The following is a 21,049-nucleotide window of genomic DNA, read 5'->3' as shown; positions in this document are numbered from 1 at the left end:
GCACCCGGAGGAAACCCACGCAGACACGGCGAGAACGTGCAGACTCCGCACAGACAGGGAATCGAACTTGGGACCCTGGCGCTGTGAAGCCACAGTGCTAATCACTTGTGCTGCCCACTAGTCCCTCGGGAGCTCTACCCTCTCCTTTAGCTCCTCCAGACTGGCGAACCCTTCCTTTCAAAAGTCCCTAGTCGCCACACTCCAGTGCCTGTTCAAGTACACTGAGGAAGAATTCAGAATGTCCAATTCACCTAACAGCATGTCTTTAAGGACTTGTGGGAGGAAACCGGAGCACCCGGAGAAAACACACACAGACACAGAGAGACTCCGCACAGACAGTGACCCAAGCCGGGAATCGAACCCAGATCCCTGCCGCTGTGAAGCAACAGTGTAATTGGTTCAGAGTTATGCTAACAGCACCGGGTTCGGTCCCTGTTCTGACTCGGGGAGACTTTGGGGCCTGTATTTAATACAATCTCGTATTAAAAACACTGCATAAGATTGACTTCTGACCCCCTCCTTCACTGACTGGCTATAAAAAGTTTATAACAGGAGGAAATAATGATTTGCCGCTAAATATGACATTTTTCTTGTACAGATCTGGGTGAGCAGCCCTCACAATGCAACTGGGTACTACACGGTTTATGGTGAAGAGTCCTTGCATGCTGACCACTTTAATGCCAAACTCAGTTTTGGAGACACCCAAACCTTGTGGGCACGGACAGGATACCTGGGATTTCTTCGCAGAACGGAGCTGACTGATGCGACTGGAGGTAAGATTTGGTGCTCACCAATGATGAGAAATAATATTCCATTAATTGCTCAACATGGCTTTGCAGTTTCTTATGTAGGAAGCAGTTAATGAAATGCAACAGTGTTGGTGCATTAGGAGGTGATGGAGGGCACCCCTGTCGTGAAATGTGACACGTGGACTGACCACGTTAATTTGAAGTCTTGCAGGTTAAAGTCCCAACAGGTTTATTTGGATTCACTGGCTTTCGGAGCATAGCTCCTTCATAGGTGAGTGTTCAGATGAAGGAGCTACGCTCCGAAAGTTAGTGATTCCAAATAAACCTGTTGGACTTTAACCTGGTGTTGTAAGACTTCTTACTGTGCCAGTCCAACACCGGCATCTCCACATCACGTAATTTGAAGTGAGGGAGTTAGGCCTTCCAAAAAGGACGCTTTCCATGAGCTTGACTAAAACTGACCACTCTCTCTCTCTCTCTCAGTGATATTTTTCCCCTCTGTTGCAGAACGCCATGATGCCCTTTATGTGGTTGGCTCCTTGGATGAGACCCTAGAGTTGAGAGGAATGCGTTATCATCCAATTGATATTGAGACCTCGGTGCTTAGGTCACACAAGAGTATTGCTGAATGGTAAGACATAAAGATTAGGAATTAACCGGACTCGGTAATGGAGCAATCAAAATGAATAATTTGTATAAAATGGTCTGCTGCTTGATTCACTAACCTGTGATTTCGGATAAACTGTCCAATCCAGCCAAACTGCTGAATTGAGGGCTGGTTGAGAAATATTCCACCATGCACATCATTCTTTTTAATTGAAAAGGCTCATTCAGACAGAAGAGGCCAAAGGGGTATCGATAGATGTAACTGCATTAGAGAAGACCTCCGTCAGGAGTTACTAACCTGGGAAATTTCAGAAATATTCATGATAGGTACTTAATGTACTGTGAATAATTGGATTTTCCTGAAATGACACTCTGGATAATCCCCTCTTTCATGGGGTGTGGGCATTGCTGTCTGGGCCAGAATTTATTGCCCTTGAATGGAGTGTCTCGCTTGGCCATTTCAGTGGGGCAGTTAAGAGTCGACCACATTGCTGTGGGTCTGGAGTCACATGTCGATCACACCGGGTAAGGGAACCAAGATTTTCTTCCCTAAAGGACATTAGTGAACCAAATGGGTTGTTACGACAATCGTTGACAGTGACCTTTACTAAGACAAACTTTTAATTCCAGATTTTCTTCTTAATTTAAAATTTGCCGCCGTGCAATCAGAGAGGCGAAGGCCACGACATTGGCCTTCCTCCTCTTCATGAGCTCCGGCTTCTCTGAAATCCTAAATATCGCCACCAAAGTGTCCGGGTCCACCTCCTCCTCCACCATTTTGGCTAGGACCACGAACACTCGTGCCCAGAATCTTCCCATGTGCGTGTGATTCGCTGACCCCTGCCCACACCTCTCTCACTCATCTGCAATCCCCTGGAAGAACCCACTCATTCTCGCCCGAGTCAAATGCACCCTGCGTACCACCTAACACTGTATCGGGCTCATCCTTGCACAGGAGGAGGTCCCGTTAACCCGTCACTGTGCTTCACTCCATACCCCCCAGTTGATCTCCCCTCCCACCTCCCCTTCCCATTTCTCCTTGATTTTCGCCACCAGTTCACCTCCCTGCTCCCCCAGCCACTTGCATGTCTCCCCAATTCTTCCCTTCCCTTCCACATCTGGAAGCAGTAGTCGTTCCAGCAGGGTGTATCCTTGCAACATAGAGAACCTTTCGCGCAAAGTTCCTAACCTGCAGATACCTGAACTCACTCCCCCTCGGGAGCTCTACTCGCTCCTTTAGCTCCTCCAGATTGGCGAACTCTTCCTTCCAATACAGATCCCTCACCTTGACCAGCCCCACTTCCCTCCACCTCCTGTATACACTACCCACCACCCCCCAGCTCAAATCCATGAATCTCGCACAGCGGCGTTAGCACCGACATTCCCTCCACCCTAAAATGCCTCCTGAACTGATTCCAATTCTTCACCGTGGACTGCACCACCGGGCTCCCTGAATACCTACTCAGCGCCATTGGCAACGCTGCCGTCACCATAGCCCTCAAACTAGACCCTTTACAAGATCCTCCTCCATCCTAACCCACTTTACCCCTTCTCCAATCAAGCAGATTCGGCAACGCCTCTTGCCTCTGCCTCTGTAGCAGGGTCCTCCCAACCCTCGGCACCTTCTCCGCCCATACAAATCCAAAATAATCATGTCCAATTTCCGAAAAATGGCCTTTGGTATAAAGATTGGGAGAGCCTGAAAAAAGACTAGAAACTTGGCAGAATATTAATTTTCACCACTTGGACCCTCCCTGCCAACATTAAGTGCAGTGTAGCCCACCTCTTAAGATCCACCCTGGCTTCTTCTACCAGCTTCGTAGGTTCCACTTATGGAGTCCCGTCCATTCCCTCGCTACTTCAATCCCCAAATACCTGAACCTATCCCTTGCCACCGAAAATGGCATCCCCCTAAATTAGCCCGCTGTGCCAGCTCGTTCACCGGGAAAACCTCGCTTTGCCCTACATTCAGTTTGTACCCCGAGAATCCTCCAAACCTCCCCAGCAGGCCCATAATCGTTTCCCATACTCCAGCGGATCCGAAACATACAGCAACAGGTCATCTACATAGAGCGACACCCGATGCTCCCTTTGTCCCCTCATAATTCCCCACCACTCCGCCGACCCCCTGAGAGCCGTCGCCAGCAGCTCTATGGCCAACGCAAACAGCAATGGCGACAGCGGGCACTGCGGACTCATAGTTTTCGTCCTCTCACTCGCCCTTGGTGCCACATATAGCAACCCCACCCGTGCCACAAATCTCAACTCAAACTTTCCCAAAACCTCGAACAAGTACCACCACTCCACCTGATCAAATGCCTTCTCCGCGTCTATGGACACCACCACCTCCAGTACCAGAGCCTCAGAGGGATTCATCACTACATTCAACAGTCGTCTTATATTACTCACGAGCTGCCTGCCCTTCACGAAGCCTGTTTGATCTTCTGCAACCACCCCCGGGACGCAAACCTCCATCCTCCCCGCCAACAACTTCGCCAATACTGTCACATCCGTGTTCAAAAGTGATATGGGCCTATACAACCCACATTCCACCTGGTCTTTCCCCTTTTTCGGGATTAGTGTGATTACTGCCTGCGTCATCGTCTCCGGCAACTCCCCCTCCTCCAGTGCTTCATTAAATGCCCCAACAAATGTGGTGCCAGGTCCATCGTAAGTTCCTTATAAAATTCCGCCGGGTACCCATCCGGCCCCGGGGCCTTCCCCACTTTATACTCATATTGCCCCCCTAATGCCCTACGCAGTTGCCCTACCGCCCTCCCCATTGTCAGCCTGTCAACTGCCCCTGCAACATTTTCCTCCTCACCAATCCCTCCCATGGTGGGCAACATCGAATATTCCTTGTCCACCTCCACTATCTCGCTCACCAGACGGTCATGTTCCTCCCTCCTTTCCCTATCCGCACAAGCCTTAAATGAAATAATTTCCCCCCTGGACCACTGCCTTCAGTGCTTCCCACAAAATAGCCGCCGCCACCTCCGCATTCTGATCCAACTCCACATACTCCTTAATCGCCGCCCGCACCTTATCACAAAAACTTCCATCCGCCAATAACCCCGAATCAAACCTCTACCCTGGCCTCTGCTCTCGTCCCGGTCTAAACCGAACCTCCAGCCAGTCGGGTGCATGGTCCGAGATAACTGTCCTCACATATTCTGCCCCTTCCACACCACCAAAACCTCCCGGCTCACTACAAATAGTCAATCCTTGAATACACCTGATAGACGTTTGAAAAGGAATACTCCCTTCCCCCTGGGTTCTGAAAGCACCATGGATCCGCCATACCCATCCTTCCCATAACCCCCCCCCCCGCTCCCTCGCCATTCTTACCCTACCCATCGACCTGGGGTCGACCTATCCACCCTCGGCTCCAGGACACAGTTAAAATTGCCTCCCATGATCAACTGGTGCTTGGCCAAATCCGGGATCGCTACCAGCAACCCCCTCATAAAACCGACATCATCCCAATTTGGGACATACACATTTATCAACACCACCGGTGCCCCTTCCAATACCCCACTCACACTCACATATCTCCCACCTGAATCTCTCACATCCTTCGCGCACACAAATCCCATTTTATTGCTCATTGAAATCGCCACTCCCCTCGACTTCGAATCAAACCCCGAGTGGAAAACCTGCCCGACCAACCCCTTCCTTAATCTAACCTGGTCCTTCACACGGAGGTGTGTCTCCTGCAGAAAGACCACCCCCAGCTTTCAAGCTCCTGAGGTACATGAACACCCGCGACCTTTTAACCGGCCCATTCAGTCCCCGGACGTTCCACGTTACCGGAGGCTTATGCCTCCAATCTCCTCTACCGTCCGTCATCTTCCCCACTTAACTCCAGCCCCCTTAATTCCACCCTGTACTTAGCCCATCCCAGATGGCCCCTAACCATGTCATCTCTCAACCCCTGCCATGTCACGACAACCGCCGCCGGTACAGCACCGCATTGGCCTTGTTGAACCGTGCCTGCCGCTTCGCCAACTCGGCTCCAATGTCCTGATATATTCGGACCTTGTTCCCTATCGTTCACAGGTGCACTTCTCCCTGGCCCAACGCAAGATCTTCTCTTTCTCCATAAATTTGTGGAGTCTCATGATCACCGCCCGCAGCGGTTCCCCAGCTCTCGGCTTCTGCCTCAGGACCTGTGCGCTTGGTCCACTTCAGGCATCTTATCTAGCAACCCCTCCGCCACCAGCCCCACCAGTATCTTCGAGACTTACCTTGTGACACTCACGTCTTCCACTCCTTCAGGCAGGCCCACTGTTCACAGGTTCTGCCTTCTCGAGATATTCTCCTGTTCCTACACCTTTGCCCTCAACGTTTTATAACGGTCTCTAGGAGCCCCACCTCCGCCTCCAGAGCCACTACATGATCGCTGTGGTCCGAGATCACTCCTTTGATCTCCCGAATCTGTGCCCCCTGCACCTCCAAACACTTCTTCACCCATTCAACTCTTTAGGAGTGCCACAGCTCCTTTGATGGCCTCCGAGCGATCCTCCCGCATTTACTTCCTCTGATGGCAGAATTCCTCCTTAGTAAAATCCATCAACTGCTCCACAGGTTTCCTCCAACTCTTTGGCCAGGTCTCTCTCATCTTCTGCCGGGTTTAATTTTTAAAAAAAATTTAGAGATCCCAATTCATTTTTTCTAATTAAGGCGCAAATTAGTGTGGCCAATCCATCTAGCCTGCACATCTTTGAGTTGTGGGGGTGAAACCCACGCAAACACAGGGAGAATGTGCAAACTCCACACGGATATTGGCCCAGAACCGGGATCGAACCTGCGACCTTGGCGCCGAGAGGCAGCAGTGTTAACCACTGCGCCACTGTGCTGGCCTTTCTGCCGGGTTTGATAAGCAGCGGACATGCCACTCCTGGGGGAAACAACTCCTTTGATCTTCAACTACCCCTTTTAATCGAAATTCCACTCAATATGGCGTAAAAAGAGCTCTTTCCTCTGCCTTTGAGCAGGAGCTGATCTGTGTGCGACAACTCACACCATGGCTGCCACCGGAAGTCTCCTTCTTCACTGCAGTACTTTGGGACATTAATCATACTATGCCGTCAGTGAACTAGATCATGCGGGTCCAGCAGATGTTCCCATTATGTCTGTCTTCAGCCGCGGCTCAGCTAGTTTCCACGCTAACTCTACTACTCTTGGGGCCCCCAGCATTGCTTATCAAATCTGTACTTGTGCCTTTTTCTGATCATTGTGTTTTCTGCCGCAGTGCTGTCTTCACGTGGACCAACCTGCTTGTCGTAGTGGTGGAACTGGACGGTTCTGAGCATGAAGCACTGGACCTGGTTGCCTTGGTGACTAATGTTGTTTTGGAAGAACATTATCTTATTGTGGGAGTGGTGGTTGTGGTGGACCCTGGGGTGATTCCAATCAACTCGCGTGGCGAAAAGCAGCGGATGCACCTTCGGGATGGATTTCTCGCCGACCAGCTTGACCCCATTTATGTGGCCTATAACATGTGAGCCTTGTGCTCGGAGACTACTTACTGCTAACTGCTGCCTCTGTGACAGCGTTCACCGGTGCCCCGAATGTGTCCATATTGATCGTTAAATGCTGCACTAAAACAATGAGAACAAAGAAAGCCAGACCTTGCTGGGAGGTGGTGCTGTGTGCGTTAAGGCCGTACATCCAGTCTGATCTGTTGTCAGCCACTCCTCGTGGTGATGTGTTCTGCATAGCTCCAACGCCTGTCATATCAAAAGACGATGGGCTTGCCCACCACACCACTGCTGGTGCCATATTAAATGTGAAGTAGTGTTCTAGAAATATCACTGTATCACAGCACATTAAAGAGACTGCACAGCAGCAGCAGGAACAACAACTCTCCATCATGTCTCATCAGATGTGCTGCAGGGTTGGGAGATGAATCCTGTCTATCAGTGTTATAGTTTTTCTTGAATCCCTGGCAGTTCAGGTTGCCACATTTTCTGGATGTGGATTTGGAAATTCATTTTAAAGCCTATTTATTCTGTTAATCAGTGAGTGTAATTGGATGACTGAACGGACGGCCGGACAGTCAGATATCCTGAGGTTGGGGGTGGGGGGTAGGGTCATCAAGCTTAATCCACTGCTCACCCCGTTAGGAGGCAATTAAAAATGGTTGCGGGCAAAGATTATGTCAAATGCTAGGGTCGCCCTTGCACGGTCTCTTCAGTGGCCTGAGGGTGGTACTCTTGGGCGGTTCTAACCCATTGTCGTGCTGTGATCTGCAGAACTGGTGAGCACCTTGCCAGCTTGTGCCACTATTGTGATTGTTGCTAACCACGATAATCAGGCCTGAACAACAGAAACCCACATCAGACCATCTTATATTGCTAGGAAAAATAAATAAAACTAGTATCCTGGTCATTTTTATGACTAGAACATTGTGATACATTTTTTCTAAAGTATTGACATTCCACCAACGGAATCAAATTGCAGCCCTCCCATCGTTAATGAGTTTTATATCACAATGCCACAGGAGTCGATCACTGATCTTGTTACTGAAGATTTTCTGAGGGTTCTCTAGAGTGGGTTTAATCATAAAGTTGCAAAAGGGGCTGAAATAACGTGAAATTCAAACCTTTCCATTTGATTATTAAGCTCCAATTTGCACCATGTTGCTGACATGCATTTGCATATCTGGCTGTTTTTTTTTTTTGCATTCTGGGCCTTGAGACATGAGAGAACTTGGTGATTACACAAATTACACAAATAAATCCAGTTATTGCAGACGTTTACAGATTTTGCTAAAATCATTTACTTCCTGGGTAGTCCGTCTGCTTTATGCAGTGGGACGGCTTGAAAACCTCAGTGCTTTTCTCATCATGGTATGCACAATATGACTTCAATCTTATCACACCTCTGTTTCATTGGGGCTTGCTCTTTTTAATGCTGGTAACTGAATCATCAGCACTGATAGAAATAGCAACATTTTGCATGGTTATGATATTGGCTAGACAAACTAAGCATTCATTTTGCTTTTAAAGCATGAGATTTTGCAACTTCAATCCAGATCAGAGAATGATGAAAAATGCCAACAGCCCACAATGTAAAGGCTGGCCAATTCGACATGCCCGTGTTTCAGACATGCTATTTAATGTGAGGACGGGCATTATGAGGAGGAAGTGTGCTGCCTGCCATTCGTGTCGGGCTGCACTCTGGACATCCAGGACAGATCAAAGAACAAGAACAAAAATGGCTGAACTATCAAAATTGCTAAATAAGATGTTTAAGTAAGAGTCCTGAAGGACCTCCTTTCTGATTTATGCACCCATGGTACTAATAGACTGGGAGGACCCTTCAGTGGTGGTGTTTAGGGGTTTCATCCACTGCAGACAGAATCATTGTATTATATTTGCGGCGGACACAACACACCAGAAGTTCTTTTCCTGTCTATTATTGCCCAGCTTACTGTTTCAGTAAAGAAACCTCCCTCTTGAATTGATTAGTAACTATCTTAAATTATGAATGTGTGTTCTAGACAACTTCATAAGTGGAAGCACCTTCTCTGTGTCTATCTTCTGAAACCTTTCAGAATTTTAATGGCCTGAAAGATTTCATGGTCAATTTCAACCAGTTCTTACCCCAAAGAAATATTACTATTCAGTTCCCTTTCTGTTACACTGAGAAGCTGTGTTGATTTGTGTCTGTATGCAGACAGCAATCACTGGGCTTTTGTCACCACCTTATGTTCCTCATTCATATAGCAGTGAGGACGTAAATACCTTCTGTTCTGAGAGAGGTCTCCAACCAAACTGAACATGACAATGTTCTGAAATTCCAGAGTTTTGGTTGGTTATTAGTAGAATTTGATGAATACTGCCTGAGAGCAGAGTGGGTTAGCACTCCGTTCCATTACAGGGTTCTTTAACAGAAGCTGTGTTAAAGTGTATCCCTTTGTTCCGAGCACAAACCCAATGTTCACTGAATTCATGATGCTTTCTGGAACGCATAAACTCATCCACCATTACCAACCCACCCTCTGCTGGATACTGTGAGAATTGCACACATTTAACAATGCACCCTCTGCTGGATACTGTCAGAATCACACACACTTTTACCAATTTGCCAGTGATACCAAATTTGGGGGAGTGACAAACAATTAAGATGGCACAAGTTGACTACAACAGGACATAGGCAGAATGGGCAGATGAAATTTAATACGTGAGGTGATGATGGAATGGGGACAGGCAATACAGATTTTATGGCACTGTTCTAAAGAGTGTGCAAGAACAGAGTTCACCTGCATCAATTGTTGAAGATAGCAAGACATCTTGAGAGAGTGATTAGCAAAACCAATAGGACCTTGGGCTTCAGAAATAGAGACATTAGGGTGCACAGGACTCGCATGACTTTGACGACAGAAAGCTGGTATGCTGGGGTGATTATGACATTACTGAAGGGTTTGTTCCACCCAGTGTTTGTACACTCAAGGTTGGGTTAAACCCCTTTATTTTAATCTCTTACAAATAATCGACAAGTGCCAGAATGAATTGCCTTTTTGAAATGTATTTTGCTTTGCCTACATTAATGTTGTTTACAAGGCAACCTCTTCATTTATTGGTCACTGTTGTAACTTAACAGAATCTTTTCAGGCTGTGATGAACCAAGGAGAGAGGGGAAATGTTCAGTTTGACAGTTTATACTACAAGACCATTTGCCAGAATTTTTTGCTTGGTGATGAGAGCATCAAATAAATCAAAAGGTGCAAATGCCTTTGACAATTACTGACAGTGCATTTGGTTGCTGTCGCGTTGGGTCACTATGGTATGAGTGTTTATAACATTGTGTCTTTATGTTACGGGGTCTTTCACAAGGTGCTCTGACTGGATCACATCAAAACCAACACTTATGGTCCTGTAGGTGACTGAAATTAGGAAAAATAAAAATCAAATATGTGAAAGAACGAAAAGAAAAAGGAAAGGTCCCTGTGTAATTTTCTGCAGCGAGCCCTGCAACGGGGAATAGGAACTGAAACAAAATGATAGAAAACAAGTTGGTGACAAACAGATAAATGAATTTGAAAGAGGTGCAGAGGACAGCCTTGGACATGTTCAGTACAGGAGGTTGCCTATACTGGATGGAAACCTGGCGATCCCATGGATGAGTTGGAGATGCAGCTTTGGCATTGTGGTGCTACCATCCTTTGATCGGACTAGCGGTGCTACATAATACGACGGCTTTGAGTAAAGCATACTACGATTGCTGGAAATCTCCGGAAGGTTCAGGATGCCGGTCTTGTCAATCTCGACTATGTCCTCGCCTTGTCCCGACACGGTCACCTGGCCAGCAGATGAAAATCGGTGGGGTTTTCCGGGGAGCTGGGCGATCATACTCTTTTTAAAGATTTTCCAGATGTTATTTTTGATAAAGCGGTCACAGAGTTCATCGTCACTTCAAAAGAAAGAGGGACAAAATTGTTGTTGACCCTGACACGCATTAACATGGAAAGTCAAGCAAACAGATTTGCCGAAAAGGCAGCTGAATATCTTCATTCACACGAAGGGTGGTGAAAATCTGGAACTATAAAATCACTAGATTCCCGAAAGTGCAGAGAGGCCATTCGTCCCATCTGGTCTGTACTGACCCTCTGAAAGAGCACGCCACCTAGTCCTACTCCCCTGCCCTATCTCCATAATTTTTTCTAAGTTTAAAGTACTGAATTCATTTTTTTTTCCAATTAAGGAGCAATTTAGCGTGACCATCCACATACCCTGCACATCTTTGGGTTGCGTGGGTGAGACTTGTGCAGACACGGGGAGAAATATGCAAACTCCACACGGACAGTGATCCGGGGCAGGGATCAAACCTGGGTCCTCAGCACTGTGAGGCAGCAGTCCTAACCACTGTGCCACCGTGCCATCCCTAACCCCATGACCCCACCTAACATACACATTTTGGACCGTGGGAAGAAACCCGCCCAGGCAGTCACCCAAGGCCAGAATTAAACCCCGGTCCTTTGCACTGTGAGGCAGCAGTGCTTACCACTACTGCCACTAAAAAGCTGTTAAAACGTACACAATTACACAGCACAGATTATTCAGCCCAACTGGACAATTCTAGTGCTTATGATTCACTTGAGTGCCCTCCCATCCATCTCAATTCACCAAAGCAACAGACTCTTCTTGAAAAGCAGAATACTACAAATCTGAAATAAAAACAAGGTGCTGGAATCTATCCTCATACCGCCTGATGTCGGTGGAATTTACAAGTTACAGTCAACCTAGTTTCTGGAGAACCATATTTGACTTAAAATGTTTCTACCAACGGGGCTGGTTAATAGCTGGCTTTTAAAGCAGACCAAGGCAGGCCAGCAGCACGGTTCAATTCCCGTACCAGCCACCCCGAACAGGCGTCGGAATGTAGCGACTAGGGGCTTTTCACAGTAACTTCATTTGAAGCCTACTTGTATCAATAAGCGGTTTTCATTTTCATTTCTTTAAGATCGGCTGAGTTTTCCCCAACACTTTGTTTTTATTTCAGACAGCCAGCATTTTGCTTTTATGATCATGAACCTATTTAGCTGTGCGATGAATGTACCTTCCCTAACCATCAAGTGGGATTTGAACCTGGAGCATTCTGGCCAAAGGCAGGGAGGGGTGCTTTCAAAACAGTAGATCAGTTATTTCACTTCAGCGCCTGAAGGGCAACAAGCTTCTGGTTTTGATACACTTAAATGATCTTCATCTTCCACCTACAGGCAGCAGAGAGAGAAAACAGCTTCCTTTCCTTCGGCGGTTCAATAACTTCTGGAAGGTTCATCCGAAACATCACCCAGCAGGAAACGATCACTGACTGTTGTCTGGCAGAACATTGTCCCTGTCCAACCCAATTGGTACCAATTAACCAATCAAACTGATTCCCGCCCATCTACTTGGTGCCGAACAGTATGGCTTCTACCAAACACAGCCTGAGAATACAATCAGGGATTCCCCGTTTCAAAAGCGAAGTGTTGACGCCAGACAGAATTGGTGGACTTTTAAAAAATAAATTTAGAGTATCCAATTGCTTTTTTCCAATTAAGGGGCATTTTAGTGTGGCCAATCCACCTACCCTGCACATCTTTGGGTTGTGGGGATGAAACCCATGTAGTCACTGGGAGAATGCAAACTCCACACAGATATTGACCCGGGGCCAGGATCGAACCGGGTCCTCAGTGCTGTAGGCAGCAGTGCTAATCACTATGCCACCATGCTGCCCTAGAATAGGTGGACTTCAATGACAACAATTCATCAACTGTTAATGGGCAAGCTCCAGTACCACTTAAGGAAACGGTGTCTGATTCACTGGAGTCGGGATTGACAGTCGAGAGGCTGACTAGCTGCAGCCACATATAAGCACAGTGGGTAGCACTGTTGTTTCACAGTGCCAGAGTCCCAGGTCGATTCCCGCTGGGTCACTGTGTGGAGTCTGCATGTTCTTCCTGTGTCTGTGTGTGTTTGCTCCGGTTTCCTCCCACAAGTCCCGAAAGACGTGCTGTTAAGTGAATTGGACATTCTGAATTCTCCATATGTGTACCCAAACAGGCGGCAGCATGTGGAGACTAGGGGATTTTCACAGTAACTTCTTGTAAGCCTACTTGTGACAATAAAAGATTATTATTATATAAGCACTCCACACACCTTCATCCCAGCCAACAAGAATAGGGTACCTCGATTCATTGATGCTGAACTGGAGACTGCTTGACACAGTGGAGGAGAGGCGGGCCACTCTGTACCCTGGGGTGGGAAGGAGGGTGTCATCCACCTCCATGCTGTAGCCATGCAAAGGACCATGGGAATTATGGCCAACCCTGGACTGTGCAGAGCCTACGTGTATCTGAAACACAGGTAACCAGGCCTGATTGAAACCCCCGCTCATTTGCATTTCAATGGCCCATTATCCCAGGACAATAGAACTCCACTCAAGCAACTGGTACAGCCACAGACTGATCGGCACCGCTCCCTTTACTCCGAAAGCCCAACTGCCAAGGTCAATGACCGCTAAGGACCCGCTCAGCTACCAAGGCACCCGCCCCTTTATTGGCCGAAATTGCAGACAGTGATCAGAGCCCTGTCGGACTATTAGGTCCAAGGTTAAGGACCGCCCCAAAGAGTGCGAAATCCCAGAGGGATAAAAGACAGCAGAGCCATGTGTTCTGTCTCTTTGGTATCCGGCCTGTGCCAACCCAATTGTAGCAGGAACAGCCAGCCAAGTTCAAGACCAACGATCGCTACCTGACGGATGAGCCCAGCAGAGACAGAGCCACTTTCTTCAAACCAGCCAAGTGAAATCCAGACAAAGGCCTTATCCATTTGCACAGTGTCGGTCACCCTGAAGTTAAGTATAGGTTATTGTAGCCGATAGGTGTAGTTTAACTCGTAGTAGATATCATGTTTGCATGTCGAGGTAACTCTTGTGTATGTAAATAAACCCTCTTTTGAACTAACTAACTGGTTGTGTGGTCATTTGATCGATATAAGGGAAGGCTTGTGGTTCACAAACATTATTAATAGAGCAACATTATTGGCGAACTCTGACAGGGCTCGATTAGAAGTGACTGAATCCAATTGCGAGAAAGAGAAAGAACCACCAGTGCAAGTCCCATATCGACCAAATAACCGAATTTCGGAAATGTGTACTAACCCGCATGCGTACCTAACAAGAAGAGTAAGTTAAACTCGTTAGAATTGTGTACAACTATTGAGGGATTGTGAGCCGGAAAATAGCTTAAGCAATACCCGCTGTTCAAATCGTTGCCTTATTCCCCTGTCCCAACTTAAAAGTAGAGAAAGAGAAGTAATGGCCACTAAAGCAATGGAAAGATTGATGAATCTATAGGAACCCGAGGTCGCAGCGACCAACAGAGCAGAGCAATGCCCCATATGGGAGGAAGAGTTAAGGAAATACTTAAAAGGGAAAGGGGGAAATACTTAAAGGGGAAAGGATAGCCCCTTTGGTCGAATTTTTGCGCTAATGATAAATCAGGTCCAGAAAAGATAGGACAGACGTTTTGGGAGAACCTAAGCGAGGTCCACAAGAAAAATGCAGGGAAAGTCAGAAAGCCGATGGCAATAGTGTCCTGTTTGGCACAATTGCGAGGCACAGAGGAGGTCGTGAAAACGCTCCGTAGGCAGTTAATTGAGAAGAAAGAAAAGAACGAGGGAAAAAGTAACGAAGGCGAGAAGATAATTGAGCATCTCCAGGAACAGTTAGCAGCTAAGGATAAGGAAATGACCGATGTAAAACGCACACATCAATCTTATCTAGTTCACCTGAGTAGCTTCCAGACCCAGTATGATAAAGCCTACCAAGATACAGAGTGCACATTCCAGGTAAGAGAGGAAACAGAACAACAGGTCGCCCAGCTAACTAGCAAATTCGCAGATTTAAAAGCAGCTTTGAGAGCGCTCCACAACTCCACCAAGGAACAGAGGCAGAGCACCGTTGACCATGCTAAATGCCGACAAGAAGATAGAAAAGTTACAGTCACTACTCTCAGTACAGAATGGCTTCAGGTACACTTTCGGGCAGGATTTAGATGAGGAAGATGCTCCCGATTGGCAAGAGTTAAAACGAAAGCGCCCAAAGATACGTAGAGGACACGGGAAATCAAAATCGAGCCCCCCACGCCCCAAAAATAAAAGCACCCGCAGCACCAACTGCACAGGCTGCACACCCCCCCCCCCCCCCCCCCCCTCACAATTCGACCCCCATGAATCCGGTTACCACACAACGCAAGTCATCGGATCAGGATGAGCCTGATATCGTTTACACCACCCCACTATCCATAACCCAATTAAAGGAAGCTTGCACGAAAATTAGTCCATTCCAGCCCACCGCAGACCCGCACAGCTTCTTTGAGGAGGTGCGCCAACAAAAGGTGAGAGGGAGGAAGTAAAGCTAATAGTTATGAGCCTTAGCCAGTCCGTAAGGTCAGCTTTGCCTGAACCCCAAAATGTATCAGGAGGAACCCTACAGGAAATGAAAACAGCCATATTAGATGACATCGGGTATAACAAAGGAGATGCAGTCAAGGGTTTAAATCACTGCAGGCAAAAGAAGGGAGAACATCCGACCGCATTTGCTGGTCGCCTATGGATTCATTTCATGGCAGTCTATGAACAATTGAACTGCGCACCCTAAATGAGGAGGACACCACTAAATGGTCCCGCACCTTAGTCTCGCATGCCACAGACGCAGGTCAAAAGGCTTGTGTAAACTACGACACCGCAGACCACACACACAATGAAGTTTGGGTATTGAAACGACCTTCTAGAGCATAGGAACAAACCCTACACCGACAGACAGATCAGGAAGAGATAGAAGCAAACATGCACCCAGTTAGGATTAGCCAGGACCCAGCATGGATAAACAAGGGTAGACAAAAGGGACAACACCCCAGAGCACAGACACCACGAGGTTGTCACAATTGTGGCCACATAGGACATTACGCCCACGATTACCGACAAAACCCTCTGAACCAGCACCGATACCAACAACCAAATGAACAATGTTAGGCCTATGCATAATGTTAGCGCCCGTTCAGACGACTTAGCGTTTAACTCCATAGATTGACGGTGTTCGGACTCCCCAACTTTGGTCTGTGACACACGCTGGGACAAATCAGGCAGACCAGTAGTTACAGGCACAGTCCAGGGACATACAATTGATTTTCTTTGGGACACAGGAGGATCCCGCACCACTTTAAACTCCTCCACCATGTTTCAACAGGACAAATGGCCCACCACAGACACCATGACCCTGAGTGGATTCATGGGCAACATACAGCAAGGATATATCACAGCTCCCGTACCCATTCAGATAGGGAACATTAGCACCAGACACCCCGTTGTTTTGTTTGACTTACCCCAAACCGCAGAGCACATGTTAGGCATTGATTTTATGAGCTCCCACAAACTTGATTAACCCAGTAAACAAATGTGTCTGGCGAATGGCAAAAACAGCTAGGACTCCCGCTACGCTCACAGTAGGGGATTATGAAAACAGGATTTGCTCAGTAGGGGACTATTGGTTTAATCCGCAAACAATTAGTGCAGACCAGACGATTAGAGAGGTCCTCATAAAACACAAAGCTTCATTCGCACAACACAAACACGATTGTGGGGAGATCCCAGGTACAGTAAAGATTTCAGGTCCCGATCCAAAGCCGCAAAAGCAATACGGTTTCCCACAGCAAGCCGAGTGTGAGATTTTGAAGGTTATTAACAGTTTGTTAGACCAAGGAGTTATTGACCCGTAGAGTCCACAAATAATGCCCCTATTTGGCCCGTAAAAAAGCCCGATGGTTCATGGCGACTAACGATCGACTACCGAGAACTTAATAACGTAACCCCTTTAGCAGCTCCCACTGTTGCCACGGGTCCCGAGACAATGCTCAAACAGGGAGTACAGGCAAAATACTTCACAGTGCTGGACATCAGCAATGTCTTTTGGTCCACCCTGTTAGACAGGGCCTGCCAGTATAAATTCGCATTTACATTTCAAGGGCAGCAGTGCACGTGGCCATGCCTCCCACAAGGATTCCATAACACCCCCTCATTTTCCACCGACAATTGGCCAATGGACTTTCTAAATTTTCCTGACCCGAATGCCTCATACAACATGTAGACGATCTGCTCCTGCAAACGGACACAAAAGAGGAACACGTAGAGCTCTTATCGGAATTACTAGGCCGACTGCAATCCATCGGATGTAAGGTCAACCCCAAAAGGCCCAGATTTTAAAAGAAAAGGTTCTTTATTGAGGCACCATCATCACCCACAGGAAGAGAGAAATTGAGCAAAAACGGATCGAGTCCATCGTCAAATTGCCCCTGCCCCAAAATGTCACTGCATTCCGGTCATTCCTAGGTTTGGTAGGATATTGCAGAAATCATATAGATAGCTTTGCCACTAAGCAGCCCCACTCTCAGAGCTCCTTAAAAAGAACGCCCCATGGGAATGACTTTCGCAGCACACAGATGCCATTGATGATTTAAAATGTGCCCAGGCACAGCCCCCGCTTTACAAGTTCGAGACCCAGACTTGCCCTATGCCATTGAAATAGCAACCACCAACCGAACCCTATCAGCAGTACTCCTGCAAGAATGGCATGATCGCTTAGGACCCTTAGCCTATGCCTCAAGAGTATTAAACCCTGTAGAGCACAGATTTTCAGCCTGCGAACGGCACTTGCTTGCAGTCTTTTGGGCAATACAGTACGTCACAGGCCTTAACCCAGTAACGATCCTGACCGAGCACACCCCCACGCAACTATTAGTAGACGGTAGTTTAAAGGACGGTTCAGTCAGCCAAATCAGAGCAGCTCGCTGGACACTACTGTTACAAGGCAGGAACATTACGGTAAAATGCACCTAGACCCACACATTTCTGGCTGATAATCCCCAATATGCAGGGACCCCATTTGAGTGCCAGATCATAGCAGCCCAACACCACACAGGACCCTTTATTCCAAAGTCACTACACCCACGAGCAGACAGTAAGATACAGAATTCCGAAGCCACAGGGGATGCTTAAAAAATTTATGTAGACGGTTCCTCCACAATCGAAAATGGAGTTAGAATTACTGGTTGTGGCATTTACATGGAAGACGCGCAGGGACGCCCACTAGAAGAGATCTCTTTAAAATTGCCCGGCCACCTAGGTTCACAAGCAGCAGCAGAACTCGCAGCCAGAGCCTATGTTATTCAGCATCCCGACTCTTTTCCAACCCCCGCAGACATATACTCGGACAGTCTGTATGTGTGCAACAGTTCAACAGAATTCCTGCCCCTGTAGGAATCTCAAGGTTTTGTTTCAGCCGATGGAAAACCCCTACCCTCTGCCCCGTTGTTAAAGCACATTCTCAAGACAGGCTCAGACCGCACACAAGGTATTATTAAAGTAAGAAGTCATCATCTGTTTAGTTCGGGAGTGAGAGCCGGGACCTTAGAAACAGCGCGGGAATTTGAAAAAGCACGGGAGCTGCGAGGCAGACGGGATCGTTTAAAAGGTCGCTGCCTGGGTGAGGTAAGTACTGATTAACTTACTTACCTTGCAGGTCAGCTGTTTAGTTCGGGAGTGAGAGCCGGGACCTTAGAAACAGCGCGGGAATTTGAAAAAGCGCGGGAGCTGCGAGGCAGAGGGAACCGTTTAAAAGGTCGCTGCCTGGGTGAGGTAAGTACTGATTAACTTACTTACCTTGCAGGTCAGCTGTTTAGTTCGGGAGTGAGAGCCGGGACCTTAGAAACAGCGCGGGAATTTGAAAAAGCGCGGGAGCTGCGAGGCAGAGGGGACCATTTAAAAGATCGCTGCCTGGGTGAGGTAAGTACTGATTAACAACTTACTTACCTTGCAGGCCAAGTCGATTTCAGCAGGAGCGGAGCAGGCTAGTCCATTTCAGCGGGGGCAGTGCGGAAGTGATTTCTGGGAGGTAAGTCTCTCCTTTAAATTTTTATTTTTTAATTTTTTTAATTTTAGTGTTTAAGGTGGGAACAGGAAGTCGACCCGCGGACTTCTGGGAAGACCCTCACCAATAAATTCTGGTGGAGAGGAAACCCGAGACACTACACGTGTAGTGTCTCCCACCCGCCCTCCTCCTCTAACCTAATAATAAAACCCTTTGGTGTGAGGTAAGTACCATATTTTATTATTGTTATTAATATTTTTTTTTATATAAAAAATTTAAGTTAGTTGTTAGCCAGATCTTGGTAGAAAGTTAGAGGGATGGCAGGGAAGGGAGTGCAATGTTCCTCCTGCAGGATGTTTGAGGTGAGGGATGCCGTTAGTTTCTCTGCTGATTTTACCTGCAGGAAGTGCTGCCATCTCCAGCTCCTCCAAGATCGAGTTAGGGAACTGGAGCTGGAGTTGGAAGAACTTCGGATCATTCGGGAGGCAGAGGGGGTCATAGATAGCAGCTTCAGGGAATTAGTTACACCAAAGATTGGAGATAGATGGGTAACTGTAAGAGGGACTGGGAAAAAGCAGTCAGTGCAGGGATCCCCTGCGGTCGTTCCCCTGAGAAACAAGTATACCGCTTTGGATACTTGTGGGGGGGGTGGGGGGTACTTACCAGGGGTAAGCCATGGGGTACGGGCCTCTGGCACGGAGTCTGTCCCTGTTGCTCAGAAGGGAAGGGGGGAGAGGAGCAGAGCATTAGTAATTGGGGACTCGATAGTCAGGGGCACAGATAGGAGATTTTGTGGGAGCGTGAGAGACTCACGTTTGGTATGTTGCCTCCCAGGTGCAAGGGTACGTGATGTCTCGGATCGTGTTTTCTGGGTCCTTAAGGGGGAGGGGGGCAGCCCCAAGTCGTGGTCCACATTGGCACTAACGACATAGGTAGGAAAGGGGATAAGGATGTCAGGCAGGCTTTCAGGGAGCTAGGATGGAAGCTCAGAACTAGAACAAACAGAGTTGTTATCTCTGGGTTGTTGCCCGTGCCACGTGATAGTGAGATGAGGAATAGGGAGAGAGAGCAATTAAACACGTGGCTACAGGGATGGTGCAGGCGGGAGGGATTCAGATTTCTGGATAACTGGGGCTCTTTCTGGGGAAGGTGGGATCTCTACAGACAGGATGGTCTACATCTGAACCTGCGGGGCACAAATATCCTGGGGGGGAGATTTGTTAGTGCTCTTTGGGGGGGTTTAAACTAATGCAGCAGGGGCATGGGAACCTGGATTGTAGTTTTAGGGTAAGGGAGAATGAGAGTATAGAGGTCAGGAGCTCAGATTTGACGTCGCAGGAGGGGGCCAGTGTTCAGGTAGGTGGTTTGAAGTGTGTCTACTTCAATGCCAGGAGTATACGAAATAAGGTAGGGGAACTGGCAGCATGGGTTGGTACCTGGGACTTCGATGTTGTGGCCATTTCGGAGACATGGATAGAGCAGGGACAGGAATGGATGTTGCAGGTTCCGGGGTTTAGGTGTTTTAGTAAGCTCAGAGAAGGAGGCAAAAGAGGGGGAGGTGTGGCGCTGCTAGTCAAGAGCAGTATTACGGTGGCGGAGAGGATGCTAGATGGGGACTCATCTTCCGAGATAGTATGGGCTGAGGTTAGAAATAGGAAAGGAGAGGTCACCCTGTTGGGAGTTTTCTATAGGCCTCCAAATAGTTCTCGGGATGTAGAGGAAAGGATGGCGAGGATGATCCTGGATAACAGCGAAAGTAACAGGGTAGTTATTATGGGAGACTTTAACTTTCCAAATATTGACTGGAAAAGATATAGTTCGAGTACATTAGATGGGTCGTTTTTTGTACAGTGTGTGCAGGAGGGTTTCCTGACACAGTTTGTTGACAGGCCAACAAGAGGCGAGGCCACATTGGATTTGGTTTTGGGTAATGAACCAGGCCAGGTGTTGGATTTGGAGGTAGGTGAGCACTTTGGGGACAGTGACCACAATTCGGTGACGTTTACGTTAAGGATGGAAAGGGATAAGTATACACCGCAGGGCAAGAGTTATAGCTGGGGGAAGGGAAATTATGATGCCATTAGACGTGACTTGGGGGGGATAAGGTGGAGAAGTAGGCTGCAAGTGTTGGACACACTGGATAAGTGGAGCTTGTTCAAGGATCAGCTACTGCGTGTTCTTGATAAGTATGTACCGGTCAGGCAGGGAGGAAGGTGCCGAGCGAGGGAACCGTGGTTTACCAAAGAAGTGGAATCTCTTGTTAAGAGGAAGAAGGAGGC

At 47.7% G+C, this 21,049-nt stretch overlaps 2 protein-coding genes across 6 annotated transcripts in view; one reads left to right on the top strand and one right to left on the bottom strand.

The window, feature by feature from the left end:
- Positions 1-8,117, top strand: part of LOC140394759 (disco-interacting protein 2 homolog A-like) — a 372,914-nt gene extending 364,797 nt beyond the window's left edge. For all 5 annotated transcript variants that reach the window (XM_072481988.1, XM_072481977.1, XM_072481975.1 and 2 more), the window contains 3 exons: positions 599-773; positions 1,257-1,380; positions 6,610-8,117. In XM_072481988.1, the coding sequence (XP_072338089.1) occupies positions 599-773; positions 1,257-1,380; positions 6,610-6,862 (552 nt within the window). In that variant the 3' untranslated portion in view covers positions 6,863-8,117. The remainder of the gene's footprint in view (positions 1-598; positions 774-1,256; positions 1,381-6,609) is intronic.
- A 1,757-nt stretch (positions 8,118-9,874) lies between these two features.
- LOC140394804 (cyclic nucleotide-binding domain-containing protein 2-like) overlaps positions 9,875-21,049 on the bottom strand; it is a 159,051-nt gene continuing 147,876 nt past the window's right edge. The window contains 1 exon segment of the mRNA XM_072481993.1: positions 9,875-10,775. Within this exon segment, the coding sequence (XP_072338094.1) occupies positions 10,436-10,775 (340 nt within the window). The 3' untranslated portion in view covers positions 9,875-10,435.

This window comes from Scyliorhinus torazame, chromosome 2 (assembly GCF_047496885.1).
Source record: "Scyliorhinus torazame isolate Kashiwa2021f chromosome 2, sScyTor2.1, whole genome shotgun sequence".
NCBI classification, from domain to species: domain Eukaryota; kingdom Metazoa; phylum Chordata; class Chondrichthyes; order Carcharhiniformes; family Scyliorhinidae; genus Scyliorhinus; species Scyliorhinus torazame.
Note: the sequence above shows the minus strand (reverse complement) of the source record. Positions and strands in the feature narration are given on the sequence as shown.